Consider the following 27,998-nt stretch of genomic DNA (forward strand, 5'->3'; position numbering starts at 1 on the left):
CATGCTTCTACAGCTTTCATCTGATTACAGATGAGAACAGGCTTCTCTTCCAACTGGATGGCTCCAGTTGTACACATGAAACCTTGACCTTTAGAAGCACCACTGATGGCTACTTGAATTTATACCTCCCTGTTTCCAGTCCAGGACGAATTTTTGAGAAAGAGCTCTTTTCTCACAGCCGAAAACAATGGCAGGCTGCACATGTGGAAGTCTCAGCTGGGAAACATGAAATCTTTTGATATCCCAAAAGCACACACCTTGGAGGAGAAACTTTACCCATGACTAACTAGAGTCATTCTTAAGAGAAAATTATGGAGAGGATTAACGTGCTTCATCCCTTCCTCTCAGCTTCCCTATTAGGACCTTCTAGAGTTACATAAATCACTTCTTGCTCTAGCCAGTCTGACTCCAAGCATCAACACACTGTCGTTGCCTGGGCATTTTTTCAGCCTAGCCAATAAAAACTCCCAAGTCATCCTGGAACTTTCGGAGATGACCAAGATGCAAGAAAAAAAGATGGTGGCCTTTAACAGACTACAACTGGGGACAACCAGGGGGAGGATTTCGGAAGGCTGGGGGTGAAGAGGTGGCCTGACCATAATTAGGGGCAAGTCCTACCAGCAAAATCGTGCCCATTTTAAGACAGGGATGGTTGTTTTCCCAGGCAGAAGCTGCGTGCCAGGGCTCATTCCATAGACAAATGCCATCCTCTCTCCTCTCCTCAAAAGGAACATTGCCAGGAACAGGAAGGGCACAGGTGTAGTTCTGGGAAGATCTAGTTCCAGTTCCAGCTCATCATTTGTGCCTACTTCCTCATCTGTCAAAGAAAGATATCCTAGGACCCTGCCTATCTCAAAAGCACCAGGAAGATAAAGTAAGATCATGGACAAAGGACTCTGAAAAGCAGTTTAAAAGTTGTATGTGTGTTACATGCCAGGCACTATGCTAAAGGCCATACATATTTTAACTAAATTCTTGCGGCAGTCCTCTAAGGGAGGTAGTATTTCCACTTTGCAAAGGAGAACACCAAGATTCACTGGTATTGTTAATATTTGCTGAAAGTTTAAAAAACCAAATAAGTCTCTGAAAACTAAATGTTCAAAATGAGAAACCCTATTGCTAAGGGTCTCTAAGATGAGTTTGTGTGGGTGGGAAGAGGTTACAAAATTAAGTTTGGATTCTCTCCCATGCAACCAGTTAGTAGGGGGTGTGAGGAACATGTGGGATATTCAGGATTCTCTAGCCACGGGCTGAGAGGAGGAACACGAGGGACTAGCAACTTGACGGTAGCTGCTAAATCAGCCGATTTGAGTTCCAGAAATGACTCCTGCTGGGTGTGATCATGTGGCTTTCACTACCATTGCTGCCACAGGATGCATGAGCATTTTACTCTGAGTAAGTGGGTTTTTACACACACACACACACACACACACACACACACACGAGCAGAATGTAAAGGGGTAGAAGAGTGTGTGTCTGCCCTTGGATGCTTACAGTGATTTCAGGAGATAAGACTTTGGCGCATACAAATCTAAATAGCTAGTCATGGTGTGCATGCTGGCTGCCAAGAAAGAAGGGAAATTAATAAAGCTACAGGGGTTTGGACGAATGGAAGGGTTCGTGGAAGAGGCGGGATTTGAGTTGAACAGTGGGAGGTTAGGATGATCAAGGGACAGGGCTGGGGCATCCCAGGCAGAGGGAACAGGCAGGAATTCACATGCCAATGTTTCCAGAAAGTGGGCGGTGAGATAGAAGACAGCAGGCTGACAGCCAGCGAAGGAACAAGGAGATACTGACATTTTATTTTGCTGGCCATGAGTGGTGCCTAAAGTCTCAAAATGGGGTCACAAAAGTGGGCAAGTTCTTTTGGTTTATTTGTAAAACTCCTTTCCCAAGTGATTTATTTCAAATAAAAATCTAATTGGCTATCCTACTCTAATCCATGGCTTCAGTTACTATCCAAAGTAGTATTCAAGGGAAATCCATTTACATATTCATCCTTACTCACATAGAGGATGCTACAGCATTCACAAGTGAGTTGTTTAAATATGGAATGCCCTCCAGGTAGCAACCAATGTATACAGGGCTGTGCAGGACACTCCAGGACATTCCCACCAATCATAAAAGGACACATATAGTGAAAAAACTGTCTTCATGGAGAAGAAATATTCTGTGGATGACAAAGACTGCAAGCATGTCAGTTTGTGGTGCAGGAATACAGGGACCACTCCATATCACACCGGGCTGGGAGAAAGAAACGGTGGGTTAGGAGCGGGAAAAGGGTGAAGTTGTTTGCGTGTACAATTCCTTTTCGTTAGGACATAATTAGATTTTGCTACAGGAAAGTGTTACAATAGCAGCAATCCTAGGAGATATTAATTTCAGAGACCCTAAAGGTATCAGCTTTAAATCTTATGTGCCCTCAAATCACACCTGAATGATGCAATAGCTGTTCAGAAGTAACAGCAAGAGGGAGAAGGGATAGAACTTCAGAATCCCCAGGGTAGGGGCCATGATGGAACAGCCATATGATTTTGGATAATTTTGTCTTCCGTCCTTTCAGTCTCTTCCTCTCTCTAACCTCTGCTACCAAGTGGGTATTTGGGATCGCTCCACTGCTTAAGGTATTCTGGGAGGACAGGAAAGATGCTTAGCTAGGGAATCAGGAAAGTACTCCAGAGAGCCTCGTGTGGGTTTCGAGGACACAGGCATTAGACAGGAGGTTCATGTTTGTTGTATGGAAGACAATATACGCTTGTTTTTCAATGAGTCTGCCATCTTTTTGAGGGTATCTGTATCTGGAAGGTTCTCCAGTACTATCTTCTCCATGTTTAAGGCAGATGCGTAGAATATTGTCCATGTTCTTAAACTATGGAGATAGCAGTGAGGACATTGCACTCCCAGGATGTGAGGACCTCAGGGAGTGATCAGCTCAGTGTCACCCAGCAGTTTTACAAGTGAGGCTCTTCATCACTCCCTGATGGGAAACAGCTTAACTTTCTGATGGGTTTACAGAATCTTCTAGCCATGTTTTGCAGGTGGGTTTTCCTCCTTGCGTCACAGAGAGGGTATTTAGAAGAAAGGACAGTGTGGGAAACATTTACTCAGATATACAGCTTGGGAAGGGGGTCATTATTCATGGAGTCTTCTGTTAGGAGGACCCCAGTGAATGCCCTCCAAGCATCATTTCCTCCTCTACTTACATTTCAAAAAAAGCTGCAGGAGTCTGACATTTTCTTAGTTTCCTTTTCCTGACTCCCTCTGTACAGGATGATGTAGTTGTTTACTTTAAGGCTCAGGAGTCAGCCAGCATTGTATGAAAAGCTTTCACACACACACACACACACACACACACACACACACACACACACACCTCATAAGACGGCAAACCCCTTTCCCTGATGTTTTAAGCAATTAGCAATACATGAACGGGCTTGCTCTCGCTCTTGGTCTAGGACCTGCTCCTTCTTCCTGTTGCAGGAGCCACTCACCCTGGGATTGAGGGCTACGGGGCGGCCTTTTCATTTCACAAGGGGTGGTGTTAGTGGGGGCAATGAACAAACAGGATCCTCATTGGTCCCACCGCCAAGCCACTTTTGTGATTCCCGCTGCTGTTCACCCCTGTGTGATATGAAATTCCAAACCTTAGTGTGCTTATCCATAAAATGGGGGAAGAAAAAATTGTCAGAAATGTGGAACAGATGAAACAACACTGTAAAGTCACCATATTATCTGAGACAGCACTGTGGAATGATGAACACTAGGATAATGGAACAGAAACTACCCTGGCTCAAATCCCAATACTACCACTTCCTGGCTATGTGATATTGGAAAAGTCATTCTACATCCCTGCATCTCTGAGGGCTTTTGCAAAGATTAAGTTAGTCAAAATACATGAAGAGCTCTAAAACATGAGAGGTATGTAGTAAGTGCTGTAGAACGTTAGCTAAGTTCACAATAACAAAGACATGGAATCAATCTAAATGCCCACCAAGGACACATTGGATAAAGAAAATGTGGTAAATATACACCATGGAATACTATACAGCCACAAAAAAGAACAAGATCATGTCCTTTACAGGGATATGGACAGAGCTGGAAGCCATTATCTTCAGCAAACTAATGCAGGAACCAAATACCAAATGTTCTCACTTTTAAGTGGGAGCTAACTGATGAGCACACATGGATACATAGTGGGGAACACCACACACTAAGGCCTATTGGAGTGGGGAGGAGGGAGAGGAGCAGCAAAAATCACTAATGAATATCAAGCTTAATACCTGGGTGATGAAATAATCTGGACAATGAACCCCCATGACACAAGTTTACCTATGTAACAAACCTGCACATATACCCTGAACTTAAAAGTTTTTTTTTTAAAAAGAACACCAGCTATTGTCATTTGTGGCTTACAGAAAACACTCTATAAATGTTATTAGCTACATTTACATAAGTGATGGCAGCAGGGAAAGCTGTTATTTTGAACCAGTGGTGGCAGTCAGGGAGGGCCATACCCACAGAATATACCAGAATCTAGAAAGAACACCTCCACTTATAATTTAAAAGTCTTAATTTATAACATCACTTTACAGGTGAAAATGGGAAGATAACTATAATTTTCATAACACAAGTAGCCAAATGAAATGTCTGCCATCTTCTTAGTTATAAAACATGATTTAAAAACCTGTTGCAGAACACCAAATGTGGCAGTGAGGAAAGATTCCTCCCCTACTCAGAGCTGCTTGCTGAAAGTGTGAGGCTGGGCTAGGTTACTCTTTAAGAATCCTGGCCTTCAAGAGGGAGGTCCCAGGGTAGGTGCGGGGTGGGCCAACAGTTCTGTGGATAACCCCTGGTCTTCAGCCCCCTCTTGGCCTTGGTCTTGGGAAGAGGATAAGGACTATGCTTCATTCTTCCAGCTAAAGAGACCACGTGATCAGTCACCCCACTTCCTGTCCTTGAGACAGACTACACTGCCAAAACAACAGAAAAATCAAACTTTCATGGCAGAAGAGTGACGTACAGAGGTAGTGCTCCAGCTCGGTTTATATTAAAGTTAGAATTTCTGGACAGCATGTCATCATTTAAAGTGCTAATGTCTGTGACAGTTTGGATGCTTTCACATTCTCGTTCCCCTTCCCGGCTTTACTGTAAAACATACCTACAAGTGAACATGTAAAATGTGCATGTGTATTTTCAAGATAAAATAAGAGACACTTTTAGTTGTGACTCACCTTACCAGATAGAACTTGGTTGCTGGATGTAGAGGCCCCTCTCGCCCTCTCGCCATCCTCATTCAGTCTCCCATTTGGACTTCCCTGGTAATCATTATCCTGTTTTTCTTTTCTTTTTTTTTTTTTTTTTTTTTTTTTGAGATAGGGTCTCACTGTGTTGCCCAGGCTGAAGTATAAGTGGTATGATCATGGCTCACTGCAGCCTCAACCTCCTGGGCTCAAGCAATCCTCCTTCCTTAGCATCCTGAACAGCTGGGACTACAGGTATGTGCCACCATCCCTGGCTAATTTTTTTTAATTTATTTTTGAGACAGGGTCTTGCTCTGTTGCTCATGCCTGAGTGCAGTGGCATGATTATGGCTCACTGCAGCCTTGACTTCCTGGGCTCAAGCGATCCTCTCATCTCAGCTTCCAGAGTAGCTGGGACAACAGGTGCACACCACCATGCCAGGCTAATTTTAAAACATTTTTTCTAGAGACAGGGTCTCACTATGTTCCCAGGGCTCAAGCAATCCTCCTGCCTTGACCTCCCAATGTGTTGGGATTTACAGACATGAACCACCACACCTGGCCCCTTGTTTTTCTTTAGAGTTTCATCACCCATGTGTTTCCTCCTAAATAATATATTGTTTAGTCTGGCCTGCTTGGGGGGTTTCATGTAAATGGAAACATGCTGCATGTATATTTCTGGGACTCGCTTCTTTCATTCTATAGTCAGCTATGTCTCTGTTCTTAAGGGGTCTCATTTTCTCTTAAAAATGCCCTTCAAAAACATTCCTGAAACATGCTCCTTAAAACGTCATGACACAGCAAATCGACCAATTCATTCTGTTCTCTTGGATACAAGTTGTCAGCTGCATTTAGGTAAGCTGTGGCCAGTTCCTCACCTTTTCAGTCCAAATATTTCCTCACATCAGAGTGAGACTTTTGATAGAGTTAAAGATCAAAGAAATGCATTCAAACCTTCCACATGATACCATCTTCCAAAAAGATAACATTTCCACGTACTATATTCTTAATATTTCAGCATAGTCTTCTATGTTTCTCTGTTTTTTTTCTAACTGCTCACACTCCCGAATCTTGTCTTCCCTACCCATGAGGTCTAAATGTTCCATTTTATAGCATTGAGAATTTAGGTCTTACATCTTTACTTTAACCTTTTCATCATCTGCATAGCTTTTACACCCTCTAATGTCATATACTCTCCCCATAAATGCCTACATGCTTGGAATGGGCTTTTTACTCCCATCATCCTGCAGACTGTTAGTAGCATTTCCCACAGAGGAGAAAGGGATGTTGCAATGTCTGCATTTCATGCTAAACAGTGTCTTCAAGATTTGGGAATTAACAATGAGCTCAAAGAGCTATACAGAATCCATCCTTCCTGGGATACAGGTGCACAAGCATCACATCTATCGATCATGTTCAGCTTTTGGAAGGCCCCAGTTTGCTTCTGCCTGTGGCATCCACCAGGTACTGACTTCCAGTGTGTTGATCCAGTGCCCAGGACACAGGCTCACTTTGGTTCCCATAGTGATGGGCCAGTTTGTCCCCCAAGAGATTAACGTGGTTTAAAGCAGCAGAGATCAACACCGGCCAGGTAGCTAAATGGATTTGAAGTACACAAGCATCCAGACCTGCCTTGGACAGGGTTTGTTCCTTTTCATACAGCAACAACCCGGCAGAGCCTTGAATCAGATGGGCCCTCGCCACTGTGTTCCTGTGGGGTAGGTGGAACCCAAGGTTCGTATTCCTGTGACAAAGTCCCTTATCAGACAGCAAGAGCGTGACCAAGTGAGAGCGAGCAAGGGGCGGGGGGCACATGAACATGTCTGTGACCCAGAAGGAATACTTTAATACTTGTGCCTCCATGTGCTCCAATTTCTAAGAATATACCTATTAGTCAGCACACTCATCTCGTCCTCTGATTTTCATTCTCTGGTTCACCTATTAGCCTAACCGCCCTAAGTAGACAAGCAGTTCTTTGAACAAGGATTGTCTTTTTCTATCCCTGGAATACCTCATATTAACTTGAAGACATACCATACCAGGTATTAAAAAAATACTGCTGGGCGTGGTGGCTCATGCCTGTAATCCAGCACTTTGGGAGGCCAAGGCGGGCGGATCACAAGGTCAAGAGATCGAAATCATCTTGGCCAACATGGTGAAACCCTGTCTGTACTAAAAATACAAAAATTGGCTGGGCACGGTGGCATGCTCCTGTAGTCCCAGCTACTTGGGAGGCTAAGGCAGAAGAATCACTTGGACCTGGGAAGCAGAGGTTGCAGTGAACCAAGATTGCACCACTGCACTCCAGCCTGGCAAAAAAGTGACACTCCATCTAAAAAAATAAAAATATTGGTTGTCTAATGTATACTAAGGCCGAACACTTCGACCCTGGCTGGTGGTGTGTGTTCCAGAGTCTTACCTTCCCTGGTACCGCTCCTGCACAGCTGTTTTTTAACATTCCAGGGTTCAATTACTCTGCCTAGCACCGCTGCACCTCAGCCACCCTGTCTGGCAATCCAAATGGATCTTGCCAAACCAGGGAGTTCTCTCGTGAATTCTTTTGTAAACATTTTACAATAGGAGTTAGCTTTTGTAAAGTATACAATCACACACCTACATTTGTTTTTCTAAGGTCAGATTTTCAAGCTTTCTTGAGCCTACTTACACTTTGTGAAATTTGTTTAATCTCTGAGTTACGTACATCAAAAGATAACTTCCTAGATCTTTAAGAAGCTCTCCCAAGGGAATAAAACTCTGGGCAAACTGGATGGTGGAAGTATTTCAGATTCTTGGCAACACGTTTCATTTGGTTGTGTTGGTATGTTTTCAGTGTTAACACTGGTGAATCTAGAAAGCTTTCATAAACTGGGGTTTGATAAAGGAGGTTGGATTTAAACTCCTATCTGAAAAAGAAAAAAAAAATACCAAAAATGCATGAGGATAAGTTGGATAAATAGTGAAAGAAACACTGAGAACAAAAGTCATTTTCCCCAGTAACTCTCATCCTTGGACACCTTACTGGACCTTCCAGCCTCCTTTTGAGGACCAGGGAAGGCCACACATTTTTCAGACCCAAATCTGCTGGAGCCAGCAGGCTCAGCTCTAAGAGCCAGAGCCACGTAATAAGCTTAGCTTCCTAGCAACCTGCACACAAGTGTTCCTGAGAAAATGGATTACATATGCTAATGAACCCCAAGTGAGTATCATACTGACCCAACAAAGGAGTTAATTTGTACCTCCTGCCATACTAAGGGGGCAGACTAAGAGAATTCTTTTAGCCCGTGATCCTTCCTGGCATTCTCCCTGGAACGTCACAGTAAAAACAAAATGCTCTGATGACGTCAAAAGTGGAGGCTTCAATTTCCTATTGCCTCTGCAAAAAAAAAAAAAAAAACGTCCTCATAACAGGAAGCAGAGGGTCTGTTTTTCCATCAGTTACTTTCCCAATTCAACTCAGATTGCCTAGAATACCACCTCTAAAGAATTACTCCAGGGTACCCTGGGCAACACACATAAGTAGTCCAGTTGCCACACTATAAATCAACCAACTGCCATTTTATTTACACGTTGGTCTCTTGGGAGCTTGGTTTATCAATTCTCAGGAGCCTAATCTCCTAACAGAAGCTAACTGACTAGGTTTGAATTCAGGCTCTGTCACTTCCAGCTGCATGACCCTTCTTTGGAATAACAGTCCTCCCTCATAGGGTCAATGTGATGATTGAATTACTTAATACATGTAAAATGCTCAAAGTTGAACCTGGCATATAATGATCAGTACAGAAGTTCCTTCCATTGTTATTGAGCCAAGGATGATCTTGAAATTCAAGGTGGTGACTGGCCCACCCAGATGGCCCCTCTCAGGCTATACCAGCAGCCTCCAAAGATAAACCACACACAGTGGGGGAAACAGTTCTGTCCAAGTTATTCTTCACTGGTAACCTCCTCTTCCCACATTTGGGAGCCAGTCCCAATTTGTGACCTCCACTTCAGTGACAGGAAAGAGACACAGGGCCCAGCAGGAATTCACTGGAATCTTGTGGCTAGCCCTAGTTCAAGTTGTGGGTCAAGCAGTCAGAAGGAAGGGCTATCAAACTCCTGAGGACACACAGCCAAAGATGTGATCCTCACATTAAGCAGCTATAGTTCTAAACTCATAAACAGATTACATAATTAAAAGACACAAAATGCTACCACAAAGCATTCATCTTCTAGCTGGCATAACGTCTGAGAAAAGTGGTGGCTATCAGTCATTTCTTGCTTGATGCCCTCCTGATCAGGCACCTGTGAGATGACTAGACAGGTTACAGGGTTGGCCCATAGCTGTTTTTAAAGACAACACGGGCCCAGATTAGGGTATAGGTAATACATACTTTCTCTTTATGAAACAAATTTGCCAGGGGTCAAATCTACCAACAATGTAGTAGTGTCTCAATTCTTTTTCACAAACAGTTGGCCAACTGGCCAGAATAAGCTATCATTCTAGGCAAAGAGAAACATGACAAAGCTCTCAGGTCAGCTTGGGATCTATCTATAAGGATGATATTGACCCAGCAAACTGACACAAGAACAGAAAATCAAACACAAAATGTTCTCACTCATAGGCGGGTGTTGAACAATGAGAACACATGGACACAGGGAGGGGAGCATCACGCACTGGGGTCGGTGGAGGGGAACTAGGGGAGGGACAGCGTGGGGTGGGGAGTTGGGGAGGGATAACATGGGGAGAAATGCCAGATATAGGTGATGGGGAGAAAGGCAGAAAACCATATTGCCATGTATGTACCTATGCAACAACCTTGCATGTTCTTCACATGTACCCCAAAACCTAAAACGTGATAAAATATATATTTAAAAAAAGGATGATATTGAAACTGTTAGCTGGATAAAACAGAAGCTAGAATTTATTGAACCTGCTGTGTGCTAGGAACTATGCTGTACTTTAAAGAGACAGCTATAAAACCTCCTGGTAAATTTTTGGATGTAGAAACATTAGTCATTGAAAATATGTTTGAGTTTCATTGAAAATATGTTTGAATTTCATTGAAAATATGTTTGAGTTTCACTGAAAGTGTGTTTGAATTTGGAACCCTGATGTAAAATGACAGCCTCGTGAACAGAGGCTTTGATCAAGGTAGGAGCATTTGCTGAACTGAGCTTTGAAAAAGGGACACTAAACAGAAGGACTGTTCACTGATTTTATCATTATCTTTAGCTCAGGCGTTAGCAACAGTAAACCTGTAGTGATACCATGCACATTTCCCAGTGAATGCATTGTCACAGGTCTTCAGAGTCAGATTCTCGAGGGATTGTATAGACCATGTAGTCACAACTCCCTTCTCTGTGTCCTCCCCACCTTTTATTATGAATAAGAAAAGTCAGTGCCCAGAGAACTGTCTCAGAGCAAGCTTCAGTGGCTGAAGTCACAGCTAGACCTGTAGTTTCTTGACACGTGATGCCTTCTTTACTGCATCCCGTGTTCCCCACATGTCAACTGGGCATACATGAACACCAGCAGCTGAATAGGTTCGTCAAAATCAGAGCATTAGGGATCATCTGGATTGTCGGAAGTATGTGAGACCATTAGAACAAAAAGTTCGAGTTATATGGGGAAAGACCATTGCTTCAGAGGAGTCATCTCAATAGAATAGGTAGAAGCTCCCTACAAAAGGCCCCATGTGACTTTCCCTGTAGAAAATGCCACCAGAGCACTATCAAAATTCAACTTGAATCTAAAAAGGTCAATTCTGAAATCCAAGAGATGGCGGGCGTTGGGGAGAGAAGAGAGAATTTGACGTCAGCCATGAGGAAACTGGCTTTGTTTGGTGACTGGGTCAGATAACTCAGACCTCTAGTGTTAGATTTTAAGATGAAACTTTTTACTTAAATTGGATCATCATGTGCCAATTGAACTGTGAACAAATGACACCTTAGAAATGTGCAGATCACCTGCCGCAATTAGCAGCAACTTAAGTTCTTATTTCTAATCAGTCTGGGGCTACACAATTGATATTTTCTAAGCGCTAAATGGAGGACTACCCTTTCTTCACAAGCAGGAGGGCTTTGCAGCTGCAGAGGGGAAAGCGAGTGGCCACGTCAATGCTCCTGCAGACGTTCTTCCCCACTCAGAGGTACTCACAGGTACCTGTGGTTTTCATTTTTTCCTTTAATGCACTCTATACAGAGCTGTCAGGCTGTGTTTTTCAGTCCTCAGTCCCCATAACATCTTCAAGGAATTCCCCTTTACTTCCAGAACAAGTGTAAACTCCTTGCCTAGCATGAAAAACTCCACAACTTAGCCAGAACCTCCTCACGAAGTCGTCTCCTCACAGCTCCCCAGTGTGAGCATGTGATACCAGCAGGACTCATCGTTAAACTCCCCGAATCAGGGGGCCATTTCGGCAAACGCCTCCTGCCCCCAAACTCACTGTGCCCTGTTCCCCTCATGCCCCAGCAACCACCCTGTTGCACAGTGGCCCTTCTCACCCTCAGGAGGCAAGGTGGGGACTATTTATCTGAATCCCAGCTTTATCACTTAACTCTGTGTGATCCTGACTAAGTGGTTAAGCCTCCCTGAGTCTGTTTCCTTACCCGCCCAAAGAACTGGCAACAATACCTATATCCATGGGACTTGTGTAAGATTTATGAAATCAGCTTTTAAACAACTTGGATAGGCTTGCCACATAATAGGTGCTCAATAAATATGTCTCTCCTTCCTCTTTATCACACACTGCCTTTATTCTAAGTTACCGCTTGCTGTATCTTGTCATCACTCTCCTTCCCAGTCCCTGTTATCTCCCAACAGTGCCTCAAAAGGTTCTGGCACAGATTCTCAACGAAGTAGTATCATATCCCAGTTACATTCTATCACAGTCCTCTGCACCTGTCAGCAGTGAGTCAAAGGTTTCAACACACACTTTTACATATCAGCAGGCACTTCTGTGAATGATCTAAACAATGAAATATATTACTCAGACAGAATCCCAGAATCTTCAATGTGCTTCCAAAATTCCATCTCTGCCCAAATCTTAGGAATGTGTCCATTTTAATAATGAAAAGACATTTGTAGTGGAGACCTTCAGGAAATGACACTTGTATAGATGGGTTAAAAAAAAAAATGAAGACTCACTCCAACTCCCAGTCGAAGTTGTAGTGGTTTCAACTGTTTTCAAAGTGAAATCTTGTTTTCGAACGTTATCTTCCTGGGAATGCTAACATGTTGAAACGGTGGCACGTGGAGCTGCACAGCCAGGTGGAGTAGGTGGCACATGTAGGTCCACCCCCAACAGCGCATATAGGGTCTGCATGCCCAGCTCCCACCTACCACACACTGAAGCAACCGAGGCACTTCTACAAAACCTAATTTTAAAACCACCAGCTTAGCTGGGCACGGTAGCTCACGTCTGTAATCCCAGCAATTTGGGAGGCCGAAGTGGGCAGATCAATTGAGGTCAGGAGATCAAGACCAGTCTGGCCAACATGGTAAAACACTGTCTATTAAAATTGAAAAATTAGTCAGGTGTGGTGGTGCATGCCTGTAATTCCTTGGGGAGCTGAGGCAGGAGAACTATTTGCGTCTAGAAAGAAGGCAGAGGTTGCAGTGGGCTGCAACTGGGTCATTGCACTCCAGCCTGAGGGACAAGAGCAAAAGTCCATCTCAAAAAAGAAGAAAAAAGAAAACCAACAGCTTTAGAAGAATAAGCAAATAGGTTTAGGAGAATGGGTAAATATACTCCTTGGTGGTAAAAAAAGAAAATATATACCTCCTAGCCAAATGGTATACAGTAAGTCCTCATTTAATGTCATCGATAGGTTCTTGGAAACAGTGACTTGAAGGGAAAAGACATTGAAGGAAACCAGTTTACCATAAGCTACATGGTATAAAGAAGAATTACGTTCCTAAGGCATATTTTTGGTTACAAAAACATCAAACTTCTAAGCAAAGTTATTTAAAACACTTTGAATATTAAAACTGAAATAACACTTCTAATATTAAACATTGAAGTAAACATGAGCTATGCATACGTTTAAGAAAGATTAAGAAAAACGAGTAAAAGCATCATTTACCCACTTCCTCCAGTTCAGGGTTATGGATGGGTGGAACGTCTTCTGGTAGCCTAGGGTTCCGGGTGAAGACCACCCTGGACAGGACCCCATCCAGGGCACAAACCCACCCACACCCACACTCAGATGGGGACCATGTAGACATACCATTCTCCCGATGTGCACAGCTTTGGGAAAAAACTGAAGTCTCGGAAGAAAACCCATCGAGGCATGGGGAGAAAGTACAAACTCCACATAGTCAGGCCCTAGCCAGGAATCAATATTTTTTTCATCAAGCTTATTAAAAAAATGATATTGAACAAAACCAGGTTATTCAAAGACCTGCTGTATACACATATCTAACGTTAAAGACATTGACGTCTTAGTTTACAATACGTCAATGTCAATAGAGTATTTACAAGTTATACTCAAGTTGATGTTACAGAAAGAGAGAGATTTAAGTAGGAGGCGGCGGTTCTGATGCAGAGAGGGCAGCACCATCACTGGCCAGCAGGGGGCAGAACGTGTGGCCCACTCACTGCTAACATCAGCTGGGAAGAAGCCAGGCACTTACCAGCCACCTGCAACCCCCAACGCAGAATGTCTACCGGAGGCCCTCAGATACTGTAAAACCCCAGAAATCACTTGGTTGAAGAACATTTAGTGACAAGGAAAATAGCTATACTATATTACTAAGCGAAACAGATTACATAGCCTATGATACTGATGTTATAAATATGTATGAACAGTTATGTATTTTTCTAAAACTGGAATTATACACATCAAAATGTTAGTAGTAGTTGTGTGAATTGTTCTTATTTTCTTTTTTGTCCTCTTGTGACTTTTCTACATTTTCTCCAATAAATAAATAATCTTTGTGATGAAAAAACAATTTAAAAAAAGATCAAGACAACAGTTTCTCAAAGAAAATAAAGCACTGTGTTCTGGGCACTGTATAGAAGCCAGCAGGTTTTTTTTTTTTTTTTTTTTTTTTTTGATGGAGTTTAACTCTGTCGCACAGGCTGGAGGGCAGTGGTATGATCTTGGCTCACTGCAACCTCTGAACCTCCATAGAGGCCAGCAGAGCAGTTTTATGCTCCCATGAGGCTTCAAGTTCATGAGGCCGGGACTCCTACCTACCTTTCCCCATGCTGTGTTCCTCAGCAGGCAGCATGGTGCCCCACGATGCCCCAGCGGCCCAGCATGTAGCAGGTGCTCAGTAAGCAATGGTTGGACAGACAAGTGTGACAGCCTCATTCTACTCCAGCCCATTCTGGATCATTCCTATGCCCACACCTCCTTTGTCCTCCTTTCTCTCTTATACTTTCAGAAAACAGAAACATTTCTAGAAATGGGCCCATCAACCCTGCTCCTCTTACCAGCCTAAGGGACATCAATATTTTCTAATCCCAGTCTCATTGAGTTCATTTAAAATATAGAGCTGTCACCCCTTTAGACCCTTTTTCATGTGTGTGACAGGGGTTGGGGAAGAGGGGATTTGGAGATGAGGCTATTTGAAGTGGAGAATTTGGACAGGAGGAAGAACAGGAGACAGAAAGACACAGTGAACAACAGAGGGTGTTGGGAAACCTCGATTCCAATCTGAGTTCTGTTGCAAACAAATTATACGACTTGACTGGGCCTTGGTGTTCTCATCTGTAAAAGTGAGTGACCACAAATCACTGGTGAAATGCCGATTGAAACTACAATGAGATACTACCTCACACGTATCAGAGTGGCTACTATCAAAAACAGAAAGTAACAAGTGTTGGGCACAATTCTAGGGAAATCAGATCAGAACTCTGGTGCACTGCTGAGGGGAATGTAAAATAGTTCAGTCATTATAAAAAAAAAGTATAGCAGTTCCTCAAAAAATTACAGATAGAGTTACTCTACAATCCAGGAATCCCACTTCCAGGTATGTATCTAAAAGAATTGAAAGTAAGACCTCAAAGAAATATTCATGCACCCATGTTCATAGCAGCCTAATTCATAGTGGCCAAAACATGGAAGTCAAAATGTCCATCCGCAGATGATAAGTGAAACATCATATTATACATACGACGGAATAGTATTCAGCCTTTAAAGAGAAGGACATTCTGACACATGTTACATCATGGATAAACCTTGAGGACCTTCTGCTGAATGAAATATGTCAGTCAAAGAAAGACATTACTGTATGATTCCACTTATAAGAGGTACTTAGAGTAGTCAAGATTATGGAGACTGACAGAGTGGTTATTGCCAAGGGCTGGAGGAGAGGAAATAGGAAGGTACTGTTTCATGGGTATTGAGTTTCAGGGTCGTAAGATGAAAAGAGGCATGGAGATGGAGGGGCTGACGGATATACAACATTACGAATGTATTTAATACCACTGAAGTGTACACTAAAAAATGGTTAAGATGGCACATTTTATATTATGTGTATTTTACAACAAAAACAAACTCTGGAAAAAAAGGGAAGCATGAATAACCATAGAGTATGAAGATTAACTCACAGAGACACCATTAGGCAGATGTAAAATGGCTGATCTAAGTCAGGGCATTTTTTTTTTTTTGAGACGGAGTCTTGCTCTGTTGCCCAGGCTGGAGTGCAATGGTGTGATCTCGGCTCATTGCAACCTCTGCCTCCCAGGTTCAAGTGATTCTCCTGCCTCAGCCTCCCAAGTAGCTGGGATGACAGGTGCCCGCCACCATGCCTGGCTAATTTTTGTATTTCTACTACAGATGGAGTTTCACCAAATTGTTCAGGTTGGTCTTGAACTCCTGACCTCAGGTGATCCACCGGCCTCGGCCTCCCAAACTGCTGGGATTACAGGTGTGAGCCACCATGCCTGGCCAGTCAGGGCATTTTTAAAAGCAAAGGTCCTATTCAAATGTAAGGTTTCCTTATATGCAAAGAGGTTACATGAGGCTGTAGTAGTTAGATTAAGAGTCAACACAGCCCTCTCTGCCCCAGGGACACACGAGCAGGAACAAACTCCACAACTTTTCCTTTATCACACAGAATGAATCCTGTTATGCTTCAAGACCTGGATGAAGTTCTGTTGCTCCATAAAGCCTTGCTCGATCGTGATGGTCCTTCTCTGAGCCAGAGAACTGCCAGCCGATCTCCAGACACACGCCACCACACACATGCATCCCCACATTCCTTCACAAGAGAGTAGAGCTGAACCCCCAACTAGTTTGACCAAAGGCTCTACCATAAAAGTCTCGTCACACCTTGCAGTGAGTTGCACACCATAGGTCCTCACTAAAGATATGTTAATTGGCTGATCAGAAGAAATGGCATTGCTGTCCAGCCTAATATCAGGCAAAGGTGGTCATCAGAAGTAAAGAGATGGAGTTGCCCAGAGTCTGATTCTATTAATAACGGATTCTGCCAACACTAAGCCTGTAACCTCTACCACGGATCTCATCTTGCTAAAATCTATTGCAAATTACTGAGGCTAACTCTGAAATCTGTTATTGGCAAGCATATTGATTCCCAGGTGGCTGCCTGACCCACAAACCAACTCATTGTGCTGAGCATCTCAATCTGTTCTAGAAAAGCACTCATCAAAACTGGTTACACACTTTCCTACTCCTTCAGTCAGCGGTGTTGCCTCAGACAGGCTGTGTGGTCTAGCAGGAAAGACACCCATCTTCAATTGCTTTGTCAGCTCTTTTTAGATTTTAAATCTGACACAGCCATCTCTTTAGAAAAAAATCTACCAATGGCCTAATTTATACTTTTTTTTTTTTTTGGTTCAGTGTTTGCTGTTCTGTAGAGTTGAGAGTTCCTTGAAAGGACACCTCTGCTCCTACCTTGTTAACACTCCTTTTCTCACTTCCCTCCTTGCTCACACAGATGATTCAAACGCATTTGAAAACGTCTCCAGTTGCTTTTTAAGGATTTTTCCATGCTGCATTTTCCCTAGGGCAATGGGGGAGGTTGGCCAAAGGAGAGTCTCTAGCTCACCCTCTGTTTCCTTCGCAGCAGAGCCCTCCAGAACTTGGCTTCCCAGGCCTGGCAGGAAATGCCAAAGGCTGGGGGATGGGTAGGATTGTATAGACATGAAATTTTTAAAGAGGAAAAAAATCATGAAATTATTCAAGACAGGTTTTATGGGATCCAGTTGGAGAGACCGGTTGCAACAATGGGGGTCATAAATACAAATGTACAGACTAAAAATCTGGGAATTTCATTTCCTGTAACTTAAAAAAAAAAAAAAAAAGCGAAAACAAAACTGCCTCTTGGTGGTTCTCCCTTGTAGCCAGTGCCTGAATGGGAACCTGGGAACTGGGAGAGGCAATTCCGAAAGTCACTTCGCCCCTAAACCCTGACCAAGCCCCTAAGTTTTAGAGCCTAGCAGTCCAATAAGGAGGGCTCCTAGCATTAACAATGCCTCTCTACGGAGGGGCATCTGATCTTGCAGATGCAGGAATCTGGCTCCTTGTTTTTCAAATACGCTCCCTTTCTCCTCTTCCTTCTTTGCTCTAGTTCAGCCAATATTACTTTCTTGGAAGAAGTAGGAGACAGAATTGGTTGAGAGTTCAAGCACTGGAAAATAATACAACAGCATCTGCACATAGTAGATGCTTAACAATAAATACTTGTACATTTATTAAAACAAGTATAGGCCATAATTCTTTTAAAGAAAGAAACAACTGTAGATATATGAGAACAGTTTTTTTTTTCTCATCTGTAAGAAAATATTAAACACTACTGACAATACCATTCACTTAAAAATCATCTGGTATTTTTAAATATAAAAACTTTGGCCTTTCATTCACATCAACAGATAGAGTTCTTCGTGGCTATGTCAATTTTGGTAAGCATCATACCTTTCCAAAATAAGAATTATGTCCAGGGTTTGTTAGTTGTAAGAGGGAGGACTTAGGACGAATGTGGTACTTGATCTTGGCTGGAATTGGAAGTCCTTTATGCTCCTTTCTGTACGCTATGCTTTGACAGTGAATTAAATCATGTTTTGTAGAATTCCCTACAAAACTCTCAGGTTACTCTTGCATCCCAAAGCACACTGGTTTGAATTTGACTGATATTAAAATCATTGGCTTAATTTGTTGCTCTGTTTGCTTTTTCTGACTAGCCCTAGAAAGCTGGAGGCATTTTATTTCCTTTTTGCCTTTCTAGATCCCATGGAGAGGGATGGAGCACATGAGCCAAGGGCAGGCAGACTCAGTACAGAGAAGCCCAAATCCCTCTTCGACTATAAGTTGGTCATTCAGTGGGCTGCACTGACCAGACCCGAACCTGACTGTGTCATCGTGATTGATGCCAATGGGTTCGCACCACCATTGTTATTAGTCATCATATCAGATAAGGTGCCCTCGCTTTGCATACTCCTAAGTCTTTCCAGGGAGCTTGTATGTAGCACATAGCCTGAAGCTATGTGTAATCTATCAGAAGTTCTCGCAGGAGAATGTTTCTAAAAGGACCATTTTTCCGATACATTGAAAAATAAAGGCTCACCTAAAAATAATTAAACTGGACTTAACATTATTCCTGTTCTGTATGTCATAATTAAACAAGAATGAAAGAAATCTTAATAGGATTGCAATCAGATCTTTGTGTTCCTGAATCATGTATTAGAGTCTTAGTGGAAACCAGGTTTAAGGTGGCTCAGAGGAACTGTCCTTTGTTTTCAGGAAAAGTGAAATCAAGCAAGACTAAACTCTATAGCTACCAAACCCAGCTGCTATTCCCAAATCCTGCCCAAATCCTCTCTACCTTTCAAAGCCTGGCTTAAGCCCCCTTTTCCCACTAGATCCTAGGGAAGACCCCCTCCTCTGAGTCTTCTTGGTTTGAATACTCCTAGCTAGAATGTAACTATTTGATGCTCTTTGCTACTCCCTCTTAGCTTGTGGAAGTTAAAATAACTTCCCAATCTATTATTCGGTGAACCCGTCCACTTGAGAACCGTCTTCCTTTGTGTTAACAACCCCATACCCAGCACCTACCTCAGAGTCAGGTGAATAATAGGTACTCTTTAAAACTGTGACAAACTATTGGTTTGTCATAGGGAAAGTCACATTTTTTAAAAGTTAAGTTGAAGGTGTATAAGCTGATTCTTCATCAGGTTCCTTTCATAAGTAAGTTGAGATCCTTCCATGAGGTTAAAATATGATTCGCTTTGGAAAAATTCAATGAATATGCATCTGTTACATAAAGCAAAGTGTTCTACGAAACTGAGGTGGCATGAGAGAGGTGGTACAAAGCTGCTCCTGTGACCGTGGCTGCCTAACAGTGGCCTGAGAAAGGATAGTAAATATCTGAACTACAAAGGAAGCTCCTTCTCTGCCATCCTCACCCTACAGCTATCCATGGCAATATCCATGTCAGTTTGATAATTTTTCTGCCATAAAAGAAATGCCTGGTATCATTCAACACCATCTTATGCTCCAAAAGCTGCCATATGATGAGGAATCCTTAGCCTTGATATTCTACAATGCACAAAGGAGAACACTGCTGACATTGAAGACAGCCATTCTCAATCCCTCACTCATTCACCAGGTTGACCTTCAGCTGTGGCTTCCCAATATCCACCATGTACAGGGGCTCCACGGAGCCCTCGGAACTAAACTGGACCCCTCCTAAGATGTTGAACCTCTTGACAATGTGTGTAAAGAAAATGTGCCAGAGTGCCTCCCCACCTTAAAAGCCACCTCAGACCGTGAGTGAGAGGGCTACCTGCTGGGGACAGGGAAAGTAGGAGTCCTCTGACAGAAGGGACCCTATGCTGGGTCAGGCACAAGAAAGTAGCAATGTCAATCACAGCAAGGATCCTCTGCCTTGGGAATCCTAGAGACTAGATGAGATGCCAGGTCTGACTCTGCCACAATGGAGTGCCTGTGGGCAAAATAGTTTTACTTCTCTGAAACCCAATTTTCTCACTGGTGCCAAAAAGAAAAAAAAAAGGAAAAGTAAAGAATGGGAGGGAGGGAGGGAGGGAGGGAGGGAGGGAGGGAGGGAGGGAGGGAGGGAAGGGGAGAGAGAGAGAGAGAGAGAGAGAGAGAGAGAGAGAGAGAGAGAGAGAAGATAAGGTGGCTTTGAAAAAATTTTCCAAGCTTCTGAGTCTGTCAGTGGGTTCCTGTCAATATGAGCACTGTGATGGGCATCATGGAAAATATAAAATGTGATACATTTCTCATGAATCTAGAATTATGCTCTAGTGGAAAAAAGAAGAAAGTTAACTCCATAACTGAGTCTCTATTATGTAGTATTCTGTATACACACAAACTCACAAATATTAGGCATTACACAACACAAATAAAAAATGAGAATAGCTAGTAATTCTTATACTTGTTCAGAAAAAGGAGTAATAGATTTGTATTAAATGGGGATCTCTGAGGAAAGTTTCATAGACAACTAAATATGCATCCTTGAAAGATAAGCAGAATGATTTCCAGATTTTCAGATGATATTTCTTATTCTCCTGAGAGATCAGAAGGATAGGAAAAATTCCACTGGATCAAGGTTCTTCAGTTTAGGATGGGTATTGTGTGTGCAGGTGCATGTGTGTGTAAGAGAGATGGGAGAGCCTGGGATCAAATAAGTTGGGAAAAGTAGATTAAACAAAGGTAATTTTTTTTCATTACAGATCTCCTCAAGGTGCTAATAAACAAATGTGTGTTGAGACTAAGAGAGGTCAAGTTTGCAGTGATTCCAACTATGGGTCACAGAGTTCTTTGTTCTTACGGCTGATCAAGTGATTGGGGTTCTGAGAAATCCGCTTTGGGAAACGGTGTACCAAAGAGAATGTAAGCCCCCTGAGGTCAGTGACTGGTCTTGTTCACCACTTCATCTTCTTGCATGGCATCAGATACATGGGAAAGATTTAACGGGAAAGAAATATAATAAAATAAAAGTTTGCTGAATGACTCAATGAATAACTGTTGAATTTTAGGTGAAAAAACACATTCACAATGACATGGAGATGAGAATACACCCAGAAGCAGGGAATCACCTCTCCAAGATGTCACCCTCCGTGTCTGGTCTCCACATAAGCCAGAGCTAGGAGTTTCAGGTGATGTCTGTCTTTGCCTTCTCAAGAAGCAAAAATACTACAAACACCCATAATGATCCTAAAAGACTTTAACTCCTCCCAACCCCTCAAAAAGGATAACAAAATTAGAGCTTCCTAAAGAATATTGGCGTTTCTTTACTAAGAATAAACAACAAATCAGTTAATAATATCAAGTCAGACTCTACCATGGAGTTATGGATTATCTTTGTTTCTTTTTTTTTTTAATGCATTTCAGGTTTGGGGGTACATGTGAAGAACATCCAAGATAGTTGCATAGGTACACACGTGGCAGTGTGATTTGCTGCCTTCCTCCCCTTCATCTATATCTGGCATTTCTCCCCATGCTATCTCTCCCCAGTTCCCCACCCCCCGCTGTCCCTCCCCTATTTCCCCCCAACAGACCCCAGTGTGTAGTGCTTTACTGCCACCTTCTGGTTCCCAGAACCTATGTGGTAAATTAAAAATGCCGCCTGATAGGTGTGTTTCACTATGGAATTTTAAGCACTTGTTCACATCCTTTTACTTCAGATGATGTTACACAGATTAGAAAAGATTAAGGTGGCCTTTACTCTTTTTCATACAACATAAAAATAACACAGAAGTTAAGTGATTTGATTAGTGATAGAAAGTTAGGAGCAGAGCAAGGACTAACCACACTTGTTGGTTTTTCCAATGAGCAAACAGTGAGTTTAGCCATTTGGCTTTATCCAGTTCTATTTGCAAAGGGTTCCACAGCTGCCTCATCCCTTCACAAGCAGAACCTTGAATGGAAAATCCCGTGCCTTAAAAAAGAAGACACTGTTCAAATATACTCTGATCTTTTCAAGGGTAAAATCCATATCACTTTACAAACTCTTTGAGAGAACAATGTAGAGGGCCTAAAATTGGTATTTTTATCTGATAGTCAAGATGCCCCAACATGGTGGCCAGCCAGCTTCTTCCTAACATACCTTGGTCTGGAAGCAGCAGTAGAGTTGGGTAAGGTACGGGTGTTTCCGTGCCAGAGCCAAAATCCTCTTCTCTGTCATTGTGCAGTCCACGTCATCATCCTGAAGGATGACATCCTTCTTTAAGACCTTCACAGCATATACTTCGTCTTTGCCCTTGAGTTCTGCCAACATGACCTGCAATCAATCAATTGCCCCATTAATCTATGCATGTATGGAATAAAAAGAAGAAACATAAGCTAATACCAAATACTTTTAAAACTAATTCTGTTTTTCTTTAATTGTAAATATTATAACAAGCCAGGTGTGGTGGCATGCACCTGTAATCCAAGATACTTGGGAGGCTGAGGTAGGAGAATCATTTGAGCCCAGGAGTTACAGTTCAGCATGGGCAACATAGCGAGACCCCTTTCTCAAGATATATATATCTCGATATATATATATATATATATATATAATGTTTAAGAAAACTGCCTATTCTACAGTTACTATAAGTCTACAGTTACTACATTCTAATAGTTACTACAATTATTTATTTTTAATCTCCGGTACAGTGCCCTGGCATAGAAAAGAGAAGTTCAGTGCATATCTGTTGAATGGTTATTCATATGCTTATATGTGCTTGTCATACTTACAATTACAGTACAGCAAATATTGTAAGTATTTTTAACTGAGCATTATCTTATAAGCATTCTCTACATGGTCTCCATTATTATCATGGTTGCTTATACTCAATTCGAATATAATTTATGTAACCATTTCCCTCAAATTAGACACTTAAGTTATATCTAATCAATAACTATTATATAAATTGCATTGAATATTTTTGTACACAGTTAAAACAATACCTCCTGGATTATATTTGTAAGATGGAAACTCATGGAGATTAAAGGATTAAGCATTTAACCCTTTCCTATTTGCACATTTCCTATTTTCAAAAAGGATGTGTGATACAATGTGCCACTAGCAATATAGAAATGCTGGAGTTTCATGGTAACTTACCAACATTGAGTATTTTCACTTAAAAAGGTTTTTTTTTCTTTTTGCTCACTTAATAGGTGTGAAATGTTACCTTGCTGCTATTTTAACTTAAAACTTTAAAAATATCTGTTTCCTGACTGTATTTATTTTGTGCGAATCATTCACATCTCCTTTGTCTAGTTATGCTGCTGTCATATCAATTTCTTACAAATTTATACACATATGATATATAAAGATACTAACCCTTTACTTTCTGCAAAGGTTTTTCTAAGCCTGTTTTATGCTTTTGTTATTTTATTCTATTGAAAGGAATCGTGTATCTTTATGCAGTTGAATCTGTCCTTATTTGCCTTTATGGTTTCTTTTATAACTTTGAAGCTGGAAACAGGATTCCTTTTCTAGAGAGCTAATTAACAGTTCTATTTTCTTAAAGTGCTCCTATCATTTGATATTTTTACACTCATTTACCTACAAACGTCACAAGCCTTTCTCTTCTTAAATAAGTAACTCCTAAGTACAGTATTCCAATGTAAGTCATCAAAGCTAAAAAGCAGCCATCAGAAACTTAATGAAGGAATTCATGATGTTAACCTGAAGACATTTTGTCGCCCACATATTTTACAGACTCTTTAAAACTGGCTCAAACTTTGGCTGTGATTTTTCCTAAGAGATAACCTAAATGCTCCAAAGTCATCTAAGTTCCCATCCTGCCTACACTATATGGAAACCTAGAATCTTGGAGTCTTGCTCAAAATTCGAACACATCCTGATCACGTCCCCGGAGTTATGCCTAACCAGAGAACCCCTTCTTATTTAGCTAGTCTCTAAGAATGTAATTGCTTCAGCTTTTGCCATTTAAGTAAATCCCAGTTACCTTCCCACCAAAGTAATCTTAGGGTGAGATAGGGGCAGGTGAGATGGCTGGGAACTAGGTGGGATGGGCCAGCTGATTGACTTAAAGGCTGCTGCTTTCAAGAACCCAAGAAGTGGCCAGGTACGGTGGCTCACGCCTGTAATCCCAACACTTTGGGAGGCCAGGGAGGGTGGATCACGAGGTCAGGAGATAGAGACCATCCTGGCTAACGTGGTGAAACCCCGTCCCTACTAAAAATACAAAAAATTAGTGGGGCATGGTGGCACATGCCTATAGTCCCAGCTACTTGGAGGTTGAGGCAGGAGAATCGCTTGAACCCAGGAGGCATAGGTTGCAGTGAGCCAAGATCGTGCCACTGCACTCCAGCCTGGGTGATGGAGAGAAACTCTGTCCAGGACAGAGTCCAGGACATGCGAGGGCATGTGATCCCAGGCACTTCCGGGTCCCCAGAGCAGGACCTCCCAGAACCTCTCAGAAGGTCCCAGAAAGGTGACTCCCAGGCTCAGCTCTGAATAGAGCCAGGGAACAGTCAGAGATCTCAGGTGAAATGCAAACAGCTTCCTCTGCTCCTTGCCCCTTCGTCTTCTTTCTAAAATGAACAGGGGTTATTTTTCCATCTCACCCAGCCGTCAGAGTGGTGGCTGATCATCATTAGTGCGTTATTGAGCACACTAAAGGCCACACCCCACACCACTGCAATTCATCTCAGTGGGGAACAGGATGTGGAGAATGGCACCAAGGGCAGAGGACCCTGATCCAAGACATGAGATGATTATCCTCATTCTCTTGCCACATGTAGAGGATAAACAAAACATTTATTACATGCCAGAAAGATCAGTTAAATAACATTTACCTTCCAAAGTAATGCATGCTAAATTTGCTTTGAACCCTAGGTTTACTGAGGGCAGGGATTCATTCTCAAAGTCTTCATAATGAATTAAAAACAGAATTTCAGCTGGATCTCTGAAGGAGGGAAGAAATGTATTGATACTACTATTGATATGGAATGCTGAACACTCTAAAACTTTCCAAACACTTTCTCATCCACTATCTCACTTGATTCCTGTCCTCATTCAACAAACGAGAAAAACTGAATTCCAAAGAGGTTAAATCACTAGGTGAAACTCTCACATAGCCAATTAATAGCAGAACCAGGGCTCCTATCCGCTTGGCCTCAGGCCATTTGCACTTACCAGAAAGGAAAGAAAACCTAATGAGATCTGGCTGAAAGGTTCCTCTCTTAATCTTAGATCAAACAGATGAAACAATGCTAAGGGGTAGAACAAAACCAGCAGTTCCACCCATGTGTGCCACAGACCTTGCCAAAGCTGCCTTTGCCCAACACCTTGATGAAGTTGAACTCATCCAGGCCCAGGCGCTTGGCCTGGCCTTGCCGGACTTCACCGTTCTCACCAAGGCTTGACAGCTGGCCATCAGGAGACGATGCCGCCCGGTGCTCCTCCCCTCGGTTGTCAAATGACAAGGCCTTCCGAATGTTGTTCTCAAGTTCTTTTATTTCTAGGGCCAAGGGGAACAAGAAATTGCATTAGTGCAGACCTCATACACCTGTTCCATTAGGACTCAATACCCAGACTTTCCCCTGTGAGCCCTTAGTCCTCTTTCTGGTTCTTCATAACAATAGACCCAGTGTGGCATCCCTTTGCATGTTTCTTCCTCTGTTCAGGGCACTCTCATTAACACCTAATGTGCCGCAGAGCCTAGGTATGCAAAGAGGAAGAGGACACAGTCCCTTCCCTGGCCTTGTAAACTCCAGATTACACTGGACCTGGCCATCTCTCTGAAAGCCCCCATTGGCTAGTGGCCTATTCCATTGCTCTAGGTGCAGCATACAAATCTAGGCCCCCGCTGGAATTCTGCAGTCACAGGTACACTTCAAGTTTCATTTGAAGATGAGAGCAACTAATCAAGATCTGTCATCACAGTAATCACTGGTGATATAATTATCTCAACAACTGAGCCATCAGAATGGTGGCTGATCACTGAAGGTGGAAACCTTCGTATCTTCTAAAAGCCTTGACTCAGCCTTGTTTCCGGGTTTCTTCTAAATACCCATCGCACACAAGGTTATCTAACAAAACGAGCAACGGGCTTATCATTAACAAAAGAATTGCTTCCCCGAGTGACACACTGCAAACTTATCTCCAATGGGGCAGGAATTCCTCAGTACAATTTCTCAACTATGAGACAGTCTTGTGCCCCCTTCTAGAGATTATGACCTGAATCACTTGCAGGAGATAATGCTGGATGATCCTCTGACCTTTCCTATTTGAAGAAGCTTTACTGTTAGCAACTCATTCATCAAGACACACACCCTTCTATGTGGAAATGGGCATCTTGAACATAATCCGATTTGAAAAGATGCTTGTGAATAACTGGGATTACAGAAAGGGAACATAGCCTATTAACCCTTGGGAATCAGAATTAGGCAGGAGTGATAGAAAGAGATCTTCAGCTTCTTTTCAGAAGGACAGAGTCCCACAAGGGCTCACTCAAGGAATCCGGAGATCTTTTCTAGATTTGGAGTTTCGCTCCTCTGAGATGTGTTAGGGAGGGTGGAGGGAGGGAAAGCTGCTGAGTCTGCAGACACTCTCCACGCCACTTTGGTAGTGATCTACTTATCACTTAGCTTCACTAAGTAACTTTTAATCTCACCAAAGAGCTAAAAGCCTCCGATATTAAATGGATTTTGGAAGGCAGAACATAGTTGTTTGAGGACACCAAAGCTTGAAGAAAAAGATTTTTCTATGTGTTCTTATAAGGGAAGAAAAAAACCAATGTCTTATTTCTGTTCTGTAATAATGTCATGTCCTGCTCACGGGGACATCTGTGCTCACATCACTGCTGAGAAATCCTGGCTCCTGTGTCAAGTGGGATGAGCAGAGGCCCCGGGGGCACTGTATCCTGCCACTGTATCCATCCAATGGCAGAGCTCAGAGCCAGAGCTCATACGGGACAGGAGCCAGGCCTAGAAACCCTGGTCTCTGCAGTCTTACTTGCGTTCAGAGATATCTTTCCCATATGAGCCTGTCTCCCTGAAGCTCCCCAGGGGGATCTCAGCATCAAAAAGGGACAGGTGAAATTTTCCTACAAGTTCTGCAGACCCAGAGTACTGGCAGGCTACTTAGGAAGGCTTCAAATCTCTTTTGGAATGAGGTAGCATATAAAGAAACAGTTAATTGGAGTTGCCCGAAGAGGGACCGAGACCAATTATTTTGTGGCCTCAGGGCTGGAGCATGACCCCTAAAGCTCTTTTATTTACTCCTGGGTAAGAAGGTCTGGGTCATGATGGTGACCTCCAAGGAAGGTTTGACGGCAGGGTTTCTGAGAGCAGGCCCCTCAGCCAGCGTGGGTACCGTCCTGCCTGACTTATCTCCAAACCTTGGGACAGACCTTTCAACACTCTGACCTTCCACTTTCCACTCGCTAAGCTGGAGGTACAGTAATGAAGCACCAACATACAGTGGTGTGAGCATAAAGTTAGGATAATGAATACGAAAAGGGAGACAGAAAAACCAAGGCACCATTGTCAGGCTATGATGGCTATTCCTGTTCTGCAGATACCTATGCCCCTTACCAGCCACCAGAGTAGGAGGTTTCGCAAGTAAACCACTCCTCAGCCTCAGCACTCTCGGATGGCTGCAGAAGTATTACTGTGCATATCATGTCTGCAGAACTTACTGTTTAAGCATATTCAGATAGAAGGAGATATCCAGGGCTGAGCTGTAGAAGGGAATCAGGCCTGGGGCTGGACTTCTTCCCACTTCTTTTCTCAGTCTCTCCTCTGGCTTCATCTTTCCATCCCCGCACACCCAAAGGCCAGGATAGAAGACATCCTCCCTTACCCAGCCCCTAACTCAAGCTGATC

General features: G+C 42.7%; 1 protein-coding gene across 5 annotated transcripts in view; it reads right to left on the reverse strand.

The window, feature by feature from the left end:
- The window catches only part of PRKCE (protein kinase C epsilon), a 543,399-nt gene that overhangs the window by 156,490 nt on the left and 358,911 nt on the right, over positions 1-27,998 (reverse strand). For all 5 annotated transcript variants that reach the window (XM_035272648.3, XM_078349415.1, XM_035272650.3 and 2 more), the window contains 2 exons: positions 25,431-25,630; positions 22,261-22,434 (listed from right to left, as the gene is read on the reverse strand). In XM_035272648.3, coding sequence (XP_035128539.1) covers positions 22,261-22,434; positions 25,431-25,630 — 374 coding nt within the window. The remainder of the gene's footprint in view (positions 1-22,260; positions 22,435-25,430; positions 25,631-27,998) is intronic.

Source organism: Callithrix jacchus, chromosome 14 (assembly GCF_049354715.1).
Source record: "Callithrix jacchus isolate 240 chromosome 14, calJac240_pri, whole genome shotgun sequence".
Taxonomy (NCBI): Eukaryota; Metazoa; Chordata; class Mammalia; order Primates; family Cebidae; genus Callithrix; species Callithrix jacchus.